Raw genomic sequence first — 12,297 nt, 5'->3', positions numbered from 1 at the left:
CTTAGAAAAAAACAAAATTATGTTTCATAATGAAACCTTTTTGCTTCATTTGAAGGCTAGTATGGCTATCTTTAGATTACTGTTGCATCAGACAGGATGAATGGGTCCCAATTCAATTATTGCCACTGCTCCATAGTGACCAGCAAGAGAGCAGTTGAAACGCCACTGGCTTGATACTTTCACTTTTTACTCACTTCTTTGGTTCTGTAGATGCACGTCTGAATCCCTCTCTTGCATGTTCACTGACTAAACGATGCAAACTAAACTTTGGAACGCTCTCTCTAACCCCCAAATCACTGGTTCATCACCTCTGCCGTGGTTTGGAATAGTCCCGTTTCTTCAAACAATGCCCTGAAATTCAGCCGCTGCCACGAGAGTTTCTAGTCCGAGCGTCCGAGCGCTGGCATGGGAAGAGGACCAAAAACACAAAACTAAGAAACACGGCGCGGAACGTTCGCAGAATGAACTTTGCTTGCATGTGCTTAGTGTGACACTCCCTAGCTTCGCGCGCGCCAGCTTGCTTGTCAACCCTCACACTTCCTACTGACTAACTGACTTTCCTTTGATGTCGTCGTGTCCGATTAATTTGTCAGCGTCAGTGTTTTGACTCTGAATAGTACACACAGAATAACAACTGAAAAAACTGATGTTTTTCATATTTTTTTTTTCATTTTTGTTTTTGGTTGTCCCCTGTGTTCACTGTTTATTTGGCTTCTGTTATCCGTTTCTTTTTTTTTTGGTAACATTTGTCGGAGCCTTATCATCTCGTGTTTGTTCCCTCCTTTTTTCTTTTGTCTTCTCTCGTTGGAACCTGCCCCTCCTTTTACCTCCTTCTCTCTCTCTCCGTCTCCGGCTCCCTCTCTTACTGGTAGCTTATGTCCCTGTTAACGTCCCCCCACCAGCCCCCCCCGCCCCCCCGGCCTCGTCCCCGCCCTCACCCTCTGCTGTTCCACACGACCCCCAGTCTCCCAAGCAGCAGAAGGAGCCCCTCTCACATCGCCTCAACGAGTTCATGACGTCCAAACCCAAAATGCACTGCCTCCGGAGTCTGAGGCGAGGGGTAAGTGTGTGTGTTTGTCTCTCTGTGTGTGCCTGTCTTGTGGCAATGTGTGTGTGTTCGTGTACTCTCCCCTGTCTTTGATCGCCCCATGTGAAAACACTGCAAGGGGGACGTGACATCATGGGGGAAGCTCTGATTGCTCTGAGCCAATCAGAAGCCCCGGCTCTCATTGATGCATCATGTCGATTGGAGGTCATAGCTACTAATGGGTGGAGACAGACAGCTTATGACCTCGAAATGACACAATTCAAACTACAAACAAATAATGCATCTAATTGAAGTTATTTAAGTGAAACAAAATACAATCATCCTACCAGTCATGTTTGGTCCTCACGAGTTCCAAAAGTCAGTGGAATCCAGCAGATTGATTGAGGCCCGAAGGCCTGTTTCCCTGTCCCTGTCCCCCATGCAGTGTTTCCCTCTGACCTGCTTCTCTAGCATGCTCCCCCCAGCCCTGCTGTCTCTCTGAACCCAGACTGTCCGTACTGTCTGTCCAGCCGTCCCTCTGTCTCACCACACATCCACTCTCCATCCCCCCCGTCCTCTCCATCTCCATCCGACCGTCCATACGGTCACGCAGAAGCTGCACCCGCGGTTCACAGAGACGTCGGTCTATGCAGGGATCTCTGCCACGTCCTCACCACTGAAGCCAGCAGCCTTGGCCAATCGGGAAAGAGTTCAGGCTGGGCAAAGGACTTGTATTGATATTGTGCTTCTCTACTCTTTGGCCTGGGTCTCCACCCGCTTCTGCCTCCGTCATGGTTAGGAGGCATGATAAGGTCATAATGGTTCAAGAAGGTTCTCTTGATTGACGAGACAGATATTGTGTCCTTTTTCAACTTTGTATTGGTTTACTACAACACACCTATCTCCTACAGGCCAGCTACTTAGGTGTCGGGTGTAGCTTCGATTTCAACACGAACAGAAGCTGGTCTTTTAAAGTGGGTCTGGAGTGACAGGCCTCAAGCCAGTCTGCTTCACAGCTGTCACGTAGGAACGGGCGGGGCACTCACGTGCAACTTCCTGACTCAACCGATAAAGTTTTGTTTGTGTTGGTGGATGCAGTATCTGAAGGGCAGTAGTGTCCCAGGCGTATGAGAGTTGTATAGGTTAGCAGTCGAGCTGGATCAGCGACATGGCCATGGTCATAGTCAAACAATAGCTCTGAGGGACGTTATCAAAGAGGAAATGACATAAAGGTCAACAGAACAGGAAGTAAGTTTTTTCGGTTGAACAGATGCAGCAGGAAGTGGGAGTTCTTTTTTTTACTCATATTTTTTTTCATGTTTCCTAAAGAGGAAGTGTTTGAAACAACTCTTTGAGCACGTGAAGGGGTGTTCTTTGTTCAGTTTTTGGTCCCAAACCCAGACTTTGAATTCATTGAATCGGTTTGACCTCTAGTACAACCTCTTGCGGAAGGATCGGCCCGACCAGTCAGAGAAGGTTTTGGTTGATCACAACCAGGTTTCACTACATCTGACATCCTTATCCTTACTCATCCTCTGTCATGTAGTCCATGTCGGTTTAAGTATTCATGTTCTTTTCCTGTATATATACGTTTAGTATAAGTGTTAATATTTCTTGTTGTGTTCTATTCACTTTTAACTATGTCAATAAAAGTAAATAGAACAGTAATACAGCCTGATGACCAAGAATGAGAAAGAGAGAGAGAGAAAGATGAGAGACACTGGGGATGAAAGAGAGAGACTGATAAGAGAGTGACAGAGACAAGATACAGGAGGAGAGAGAGAGAGTCACAGACACAGAGACAAGGAGAGAGAGAGAGGGATTGGTAAGGATCTGATTCTCTCCAGACAGCGATGAGGTGGCCGGTTGACCCCGGTCTGGTCCTCAGGGTTGAATCCCAGCCCTGGCTTGACCGTCCAGCAGGCCTCTGCCATCTGCTGCCAACCAACTAGCCATGATAGTACCATAGTAACAATGATGTCTGGTACCATAGCAACAGTACAGACTAGTACCATAGTAACAATACAGTGTAGTGGTATCATAGGAACAGTGCATGCTAGTACCATAGTAACGGTACTGTCTGGTACTGTAATGACAGGAATGTCTAGTACCATAGTAACAATACTGTCTACTATCAGTGTATCAACAGTATTTTCAGGTTTTAGGACTAAGTCTTCAACTTTACCTTTACGTTTTATATATTTTATTAATTACAGTATATCTGTTACAATGGTCCCAATGACTATCACAAGAATGACCGTGGTGACAAATCGAATGACAACGTGAACATGAAGTTGTAATTCTTAAGCTACATAACAGGTGTTTGTGGTTTGGGCTTTAGAAGTTGATTGGAGAGCTGGACAAGGTTAGGTTCACTAGGGGGCCGAGCTGAGTGAGCGCTCAGAGCTCAGAGCCTGTTCTACCCAGCATGCTCTGTGGGAGGGGCTGTTATCCTGCCCACCCCACCCCTCCCCCCCCGGCAGCCCACACTCTGATCTACCGCCAGGCCAACTGTGTGTGCGTGCGTGAACAGAGTTATGATGGAAGATGAATTTGGAGAGAGAGTGAAGAAATAATGAATGCCTGGACAGGTGTGTGAGAGAGAGAGAGAGAGAGAGAGAGAGAGAGAGAGAGAGAGAGAGGGAGAGAGAGAGAGAGAGAGAGAGAGAGAGAGAGAGAGGGAGAGAGAGAAAGAGACGAGAGAGAGAGAGAGAGTGAGAGAGAGAGAGAGAGAGAGAGAGAAAGAGGGAGCGAGGGAGGGTGAGCCTTTAGTCCTCATTAGTGGGCCTGTGCTCCAGTAACTGCAGGTACTGTGTTCTCTCTCACCATGCCCACCACAGCAGCAGTCCCCTCGCTCACTCTGCTATCACAAAGAGCTCATGAAGAGGACTCTGGGCCAGCCCACTTACGCTTTCGAAGCCAGGAAATATGTTGTAAGTGTGTGTGTTTGTGTGTGCGTGTGTGTGTGTGTGTGTGTAGAAGAGAGAATCTGTGTGTGTGTTTGTGAGATAGAGTGAGGGAAAGAGAAAGGAAATGAACTGTGTGTACTGAGAGTGTGTGTGTGTGCGTGTATGTGTGTGTGTGTGGGGCCGTGTGTGACACAGACAGTAGTGTCATCAAATCATGATAAGAGTTCCATTCGCTCACTGTGCTCTCGCCATGTACTCCTTTATGATGCACTCACAAAGAAATACGCACACATTTATTGAGTACAAAAAAAACACATTTCACAGTGATGAAAGATGATTTCTTTCCAAACACAAAGTCATCTTTATCTTCTGTCTGAAGGAGGCTTCTGTCTGTCGCTGCCTCCGTGTTGTCACATGGCCCTGTCACATGACCCCAAACAGTCAGTTGATCAGAGAGGATGACCTCATCACCCGTCCCTCATCTGAGCTCGTGTCCCTCCGTTACACCCCTCCAGCCGGCCAGCCTCCGACGGCCCCAGACCCACCCTGACGATCATCTTCAAGGGATTCTCAGAGTATCTCGAGCCCTCAGCACTGATCCAAGCCTCAGGTTAGCAGGAGAATGGATGCTAGCTCCCAGCTAGCCAGGTGCTCTTATCTGTTAGTGCTCTTTCTCATTGGATTTTAAGGGTGTTTAAACCTGGGTTCAAATACAGTTTCAATCCCAATCAAATATTTCGGTACTTGATTGATCTTGCCTGGCCACGATGGTCTCAACAATTCAAACCGCATACTTGTACTCATACTGTATGACCTGACTTTAGGCAGACTCAATAAACCCCCCAAAGGGTTTCTAAGGATGTGAAACACTGTTTGGCCCAGGTCGGGGTTCTGCATGGTCAGACGGAGGTGCCGGTAACCCTTTTTTAGCCTACGTTTCCCAGAATCTTCCCCTCCAAGGCTTTCTGTGTGCTGGCATTCTACATATCCACCCATTGTAGTTTCTGTGGCCTGTGCATAAGACCATGTATATACCTGTTTGTCTGATGGTACTAGGTGGTTGGGGTGGGTGGGTGTTGAAAAGATAGCCCAGCCACAAAGAAAATACAAATGGCAAATATCCCATCCATACGGTAATTACTAAACAGGCATATCCACATACAGTTGTACATTCAGAGACTGGAGATGCACCCAACTGCATGTACAAGACAACCCAGGCTGAGCGTGAGGTAGGATCTGAACAACTTGCTCCTAAGCTTCCTACTGTATGGTTCCTGTGTAACGGTTGTCTGTTGAGGAACAGAGAGAAGGTTTTCTATGCATGATGAATAGATCTCTGGAGACAGGGGAGGGCAGGTGGATGACTCGCTTACCAGATCGGAAAGGAGTATTGATCATCCTGGGAGCAGCCTGACTGCCTGTAACAGGATTATCAGTCATTTGCCGGAGCAGCTGGAGCCGGTGGTTGTGTGTGTGTGTGGCAGAGAACCTACCCTCCATGACTCCCCGCTCACTATCAAACTCTCCTGACCCACGCTTTACCACACTAGTAACATGTAATACCCTGACCCTGAGGTGCAAATTAACTCCATCTGAATTTTGGGGGTTGTCCGTTCCTCTAATTTGCCTCTCGGGTAAAGATGAATCTTAATGTCGTGGTTCCTTTGCAAGTTCTTCTCGTAAAAGAAAAGGCTGTAGGTTATCAGTCTTAAATGGGATGTAGTCTTTGGCTTAGTGACTAGAACACAGCTGTATGTTTAAGGTTGACCAGTGTGTTCCAGTACCAGTACAACACCATCTCACCCCCTCCCCGTCAGGGTGTCAGTCTGATCATGTGATTTTGTCCGCTGCCTTGTTGTGCCGCGTGCTCCTAGCGCCATCTGCTGCCCCTCTGCTTGTCACTGCAGTGACAGGATGGAGGGATGCAGGGAAGGAATGATGGAGGCTTTGTTGCTGCTCCTCTCTTCTCTTTCTGTCTATCCATCTGCTGTGTTGACTCTTCCATCCTTTCTTCTTCTTTTTCACGTCCTTTTTCTCTCTCTCTCTCTCTCCCTCGCTCCTTCCACCGTATGCTGACTGCAGATTTGTGGCAGCCTCTTCGCTCCCTCAGTCAGTACACTTTAAACACGTTCTCATTTTCACAACTTGAATGTTGAACTTCACCTGAAGAGGAAAGAGTATGCATTTGGAGCTTGAGTCATTTGTTGATGTATTTATTCAATTCATGACCGAAATTCCGTTCTTTTGACGCTTAAAGAAATCGGCAGAGCAACAATTCAATAACAAAAGCAAAGTCTCAAGTCATTTTCCCAGCTCTTAAATCCTCAAATGGTGAAGTTCAGCCAAGGAAAGCTTGACCATCAATGTTCGTGTCAACAACTTCTCTGTTGTGGCTTGTCGTGGAGTGACCGTGCTCTTAAATATTCTGCCAATATTGACCTATGTCTGTTGTCTCTTTCTCTCCTGCTCACCTCGCCATTATTCTCTCCCCCGTGAAGCTTTCTCTCAAGCTGGTAAGCATGACCACAACCGTAACAACCGTAGCGGCATGACCATTAGTTGCATGCACGTCCTCCCAGTAACTCATGGTCGATAACTCCGTAATCGTTGTGTGGTGTTCTGTTTGAATGGACGTTTTATTTGATTAAATTGTATTCATTCTGTTCTGACACTAAGACGGACTGTCAGAAAACCCTTGTTGTTGTCTCATTTGATCTTGTTTTTTGTTGTGTTTGTTTGCGTGTCTGTGTTTGTCGTCCTGTTTTTGTTGTGTGGCGTTTCTCCCAACTCGGTGCAGATCACACTCAATTCCCACATCCGGAATCTCATTGAGGTGATCAGAATGACTCCGTGTCGTGTCTGTCTATCTGTCCAGCCGTCCGTCTTGTAGCTCTGTTACTCTGACTTCCGTGTCGCTGTGTAATCAGTAGTTTCAAAAACAAGAAGCAAAAACTGTAGATATAGTTGCTAACTTTAACAGTGATAATAATATTTTCAAAAATCCTTCAGATAAATGGTTACGGTCATTGTATTTGGGATTATAGAGACACAAAACACTGCTGCTTCTGCTGCAAAACATGGGTTGAATCGGAGTGGGTTTGACGGTCTGTTTTGGCAGTGAAAACTTCTGGTATTAGATCCAGACAGTACTGAGACTTAGGAATACAAAGTACTTTCCACTGGAATGTGGAAGGGAAGGGGAAGTATGACCTTCTCCTTGGGTGGAGAGTGAACTCTCTCAGAAGGGGTCTCAGAAGCACTTCTGCAGATCAAAAGGTTGCAGGTTCAAATCCCCCTGTAATGAAAGTTGCTTTGGATATAACCGTCTGCTGTATGAATATAGATTGTATGACATACATTATACATTATTAAAACGAATTGTTTCGGATGCAATTCAACACTTTATTAGTTCCCTAAGGGCAATTATACATTGAATTAATCATTTAGCAGATGCTCTTATCCAGAGCGACTTACAGTCAGTACAGGGACATACATACTTACCCTTAGGGTATAACATTTTTATCAAATCTCTTTCGAATGGAACATCTTCATAATGGTTCAGAAACACACAATATATAGCCAGAGCATGAAGGAGAATGCTGATCAATACAGATTATCAAAGGTTGACCCAATCAATAGTCCATAAACGACTGATTACAATCTGTGTACATTCATAGTTCCTCACAGTGATGACTGTAGATAAGTCATCTTAAAATGGAAAAAGGATCATTGTTCCAACATGATTCATAACATATAAGATCTGGTTCAGTCAAAGCTTGATGACAATTATTGAAAATATTGTTTGTCAATGTGATTCAAATTACAGTACTGTTATTTCACAAAAATATGAAGGTATGGTACAACGAAAACATGTTTTATTTCTAACTGCATGATATAATAGCATGACAAAGGTGGTGGAGGTGGCATGAGGTAGTGGGATATACACAAGCCAGTATGTGAATGCTATTGGGGAGCATGTGACAGAGCATGTTTGAGTGACACCTGCCTGTTGTGTTGCATGCCCGGTAAGTGCTGCATTGTGGTCCAGAAATAAGGGGTAAGGTCACCTTGGTAACCCCTCTGTTGTGTCTGACCCCTGGCCTCTGGGCCCAGGACAGAGGTCCTCTGGTCCAGCTAGGATCGATATTCCTTCGTCAAAATGCGAGCTTTCACCTATTCTATCCACACATGACCTTAAACAAAGCAGAATTAAGTGTCATTTGAATCTCTTTGAAAACCTAAATCCACTTAAAACAGGGAGACCAGGCCATCGAGCTATTCAATTGTGAAACCAGGTCATTGAAATCATTAAGTGAAACAGGTCATGAACATAATCTGGTGTATTGAAATCACATTGGCCCCTCAAGACGATAGCTCTCCGAGACAAGCCCTGCTCTACCATTACAAATCTATCAGTGGGCTTTCTGAGGTGCAGTGTGCAGTGTTCTGACTGTGAATGAGGTGACTCGGCTTGAACATGGCCCGAGACCAGCGCACGCTAACAATGACTCATCGGATTCCATACGATATGGCTGATATCCGGGCCAGGAAGCTTCGTCGACCATATTAGGACGCGTCATCCAGTCTGTGTGTCCTGAGCTGCCCTCTGTATCCATTACACGCTCACTCTCAAATACCTCACTCGGCTGCCTGAAATGGTCTTCCTGACTTAATAGGATTCGGTTTGATTTAGGCTCGGGGGTTGAATAGGTGAACTGTCTCGCCAGTAGGCTCACGTTGTGTACTCGCTGTGAGTTCTGGACTCACTTAAACCTGCCAAAGCAGTACGGGTGTGTTGTAGCAACGCTGCAGTGTCTCCATCAGTCTAGATCTACGGTGAGCAGATTGTGATCATGGGTTCACCTGCACCAGATTGGTCTCCGACTTAGTCTTGCTTTTTCTCATTGGTCCACTACAAGGGGGATACTGCACCCGAAACAATGGTAGCGCCAGATAGACTAACCCACCTGTTAACATCGAAGTGTGATGTCGCATTCATTCATCCATTCATACACAATCATTTTGACTGACACTCACATCGTTTACCCATGTACTCTCTCATTCAGTTGTCTCCCTCCCTCTCCCTCCCTCTCCCTCCCTCCCTCCCTCTCCCTCCCTCTCCCTCCCTCTCCCTCCCTCCCTTGCAGGGCTCTGGACCGGAGGACTTCAGCCACCTCCCCCCGGAGCAGAGGAGGAAGAAGCTGCAGAACAAGATCGACGACCTGAACAAGGACGTCCAGAAGGAGATGGATCAGAGGCAAGTAGTCCGCTGGTTGAATGACCAGAGGTAACTGGTCTACTGGTTAGATGGACCATATGTAACTGGTCTACTGGTTAGATGGACCATATGTAACTGGTCTACTGGTTAAATGGACCAGATGTAACTAGTCTATTGGTTCGATCTACCAGGGATAGCTAGTCTGCTTGTTAAATGTACCAAATGGAACTAGTCTGTTGGTAGACCATGTTAATCCAGTGGCAACTGATCCTGAGTCAGCTTGACTAAAAGGTTTGATTCAAAAGGCAGAGTCGGTCCTGAATCAGAACACTTGGATTCCCACTCTTGTGGACTTAAAAATGACTTAAAAAGTGAGTTAATTCACGGGCTTCGGCTCTGGAGATAACGCCCAACTGGACTCTCCTCACACTCTGCAGGAGATAGAATGGCTGTGGCTGTAATGATTGTGTTTGTGGTGGATTTACAAGGACATCCCTGTATCCCCCCCCCCCTCCCCCCTCCAGGGACGCGCTGACTAAGATGAAGGACGTATACGTAAAGAACCCTCAGATGGGGGACCCCAGCAGTGTGGACCCCCGCCTCGCAGAGCTAGGTCAGAACATCGAGAAGCTACAGGTCGAGGTGCAGAAGTTTGAGGTGAGTTTCCACGAAGGGGTCAAATTGATATGCACCCAAGGTCGGTTGGTCATTTAGGGGCTGAAGGGAACCGTTTTGGTCCTTGTTAGGATGGCAGATGATGTAAGGATAAACGACTGTGTGTGTTCTCGGATCTTTGTGTGTGCGTGTGTGTGTGTGTATGTGTTCTCCAGGGTTGGTTGGGGGAGGTAGAGGGACGGATGCCATCGAAGAGCGACCCGCCACGAAGGACAGAGCGCTCTGTACGAGACACAGAACAGCACCCCGGCTGTCAGCAACAACTGTGCCCAAGACAGAGAGAGGTACAGTGGCCACACACACACACAACACGCTCAACATCTTCACACGGCTTCACAGTACCACTCCTGAGTGTGTGTGTGTGTGCCTGTTGCTATAGTTACTGTGTGTGTGTTGGCCCTTGAGCAGCCCAGATGGCAGTTACACAGAGGAGCAGAGTTCCGAGACTCAGGTCGTCAAGGTGCCCATCCCGCCGAGCCACGAGTTTGATGACGAGTTTGATGACGAGGAGACGTTGCCCACCATCGGCACCTGTAAAGCCCTCTATCCCTTCGAAGGTGAGCCCACAGTCACACCCACGCGCATTGTCACACCCACGCGCATTGTCACACGCTCGCAAATTCTCACCTTCGCGCAAGCACACAGACACAAACACTATCCAAATTACACTCTTTCCTCCTCTTTCTCTTTATCTCTCTCTGTGTGTCTCTCTTTCTTTCTCTCTCTCTCTCTCTCTCTCTCTCTCTCTCTCTCTCTCTCTCTCTCTCTCTCTCTCTCTCTCTCTCTCTGTCTCTCTGTCTCTCTCGCTCTGTCTCCCTCCCTCCCCAGGTCACAACGAGGGCACCATCGCGGTGGCGGAGGGCGAGCTGCTGTACGTGATTGAGGAAGACAAGGGCGACGGCTGGACGCGCGTGCGGAGGAACGAGGAGGAGGAGGGCTACGTGCCCACGTCGTACGTCGAGGTCTTTTTGGAAAAGAACGCCAAAGGTGCTATGACCTACATTTAACTGCAAGGCTTCATGGGGGGTGAGAGGATGGAAGGTGGCCTAAGGGGTGGGTAGATGGAGGAGTTAAAGAACTCTTAGTAGAAGGTAATAGAGTAGGGCTTTTTTGATTGGAAGAGTATCGGGTGGGGGCGTAGAGAAGAATAAAGGCTTAGGGGGGGGGCATTTGCACCTCCCACTCATCCCACCCACTCGGATGGACCAATCATTTTGCCAGGATCAGTCACAGTTGGCGTCTGTGCAGAGACTTCTGGGACAGGAGTGACTGTTGGTAAGATATTAGATAAGACATGATTAGATAGGATGAGATAAACGGTCTGCAATGGGACATTTCCCCCAGATTGATGCAGACTCGAGTATTCGTGTATGTAGTCATACAGAGCCCAAAGAGAAACGTTTCGATCTCTTTTGTGTCGAGGTGCCACATTGACCCCTTGCGGTCGCAAAGTTGTGCTGCAACAACTTCTCCACGCGCCTCAGCTCAATGGTAGCAATCGCCCCATCATGACAACGATCGCGATGAATGTTATACTACACCTGCTCGAGTATATGATTGTAATATTTTTATGACAGGAATGAAACGATCTAAGTGATCGTCTTAGATGTTTGACGTCATATCTGAAAAGAACCGTGCTCTCTTGCTGTAGTGGAAAAGCATGCTGGATAGAAATGCAATATTAAATGATTCAATTGATGAATATGAATCTGCTGTAAGGAAAAGTGATGTAAAAAAATATTTTTGTTATGATTGTTTTGTTGTTGATACAACCACACTGCCCCCGTGCCCCTTAACTCCCCAATCCCCCAGATGGGATTACAGAGACCACGTTGTCTGGTCTCTCTTGTACCTGAGACAACAACGTCTTCTTCCCATAACCAGAGTTAACAGAGAGTTGTAGAACTAGCACTAGAACTGTTTTTTTGGGGTTTGTTTTGTTTTTGTTTCTTGTGTTCTGGAGCTCTGCATGTGGTAACGATAGTTCTGGATTGTTCTGGACCTCTCGTTCCAGTTCCTGGTTGGTTCTAAGAGGAGCAGGAGGAGAGGAGGGGTTCTCTGGTGAGGCCCGGCGTGAGACTGAGATGGTGATGGACCTGGGGGGTTGAAAGTCTTGTGGTGTCTCCGTGCATGTGGCTCCTCTGAGCTTCTCTGTGTGATCTCTGTGTGAGATGCATGGTCTAAATACAGCCTTGTGTGTGTATGGAAACTACTGTGTTTATTGATGTGTTTTTCATATCTCGGAAGAACCAGCAAGTTTTTGTTTTTTTTTCTACTGCCGGATCAAAAGACTATCTTGTTTTTTTTCAACAACAAAAAAAGGAATTCTGCTTTTCAATCGCTCGTATGTGAGTGCTATTAACACTGACACATTTCAGCCCTCCCACAATGAGGGACTCAGTTTGAAATGTGGGGCACGACAATGCTGTTTTTCTCTTTTTTTTGTCATTTTCTGCATAATACAGTTT

General features: G+C 46.7%; 1 protein-coding gene across 1 annotated transcript in view; it reads left to right on the top strand.

The window, feature by feature from the left end:
• Positions 1-11,799, top strand: part of fnbp1b (formin binding protein 1b) — a 28,803-nt gene extending 17,004 nt beyond the window's left edge. Inside the window, 11 exon segments of the mRNA XM_067250213.1 lie at positions 873-909; positions 912-1,060; positions 3,868-3,960; positions 6,435-6,449; positions 6,734-6,769; positions 9,084-9,193; positions 9,679-9,811; positions 9,985-10,044; positions 10,046-10,112; positions 10,225-10,386; positions 10,658-11,799. Coding sequence (XP_067106314.1) covers positions 873-909; positions 912-1,060; positions 3,868-3,960; positions 6,435-6,449; positions 6,734-6,769; positions 9,084-9,193; positions 9,679-9,811; positions 9,985-10,044; positions 10,046-10,112; positions 10,225-10,386; positions 10,658-10,836 — 1,041 coding nt within the window. The 3' untranslated portion in view covers positions 10,837-11,799.
• Positions 11,800-12,297: the final 498 nt, after the last annotated feature.

This window comes from Osmerus mordax, chromosome 14 (assembly GCF_038355195.1).
Source record: "Osmerus mordax isolate fOsmMor3 chromosome 14, fOsmMor3.pri, whole genome shotgun sequence".
Lineage (NCBI taxonomy): Eukaryota > Metazoa > Chordata > Actinopteri > Osmeriformes > Osmeridae > Osmerus > Osmerus mordax.
Note: the sequence above shows the minus strand (reverse complement) of the source record. Positions and strands in the feature narration are given on the sequence as shown.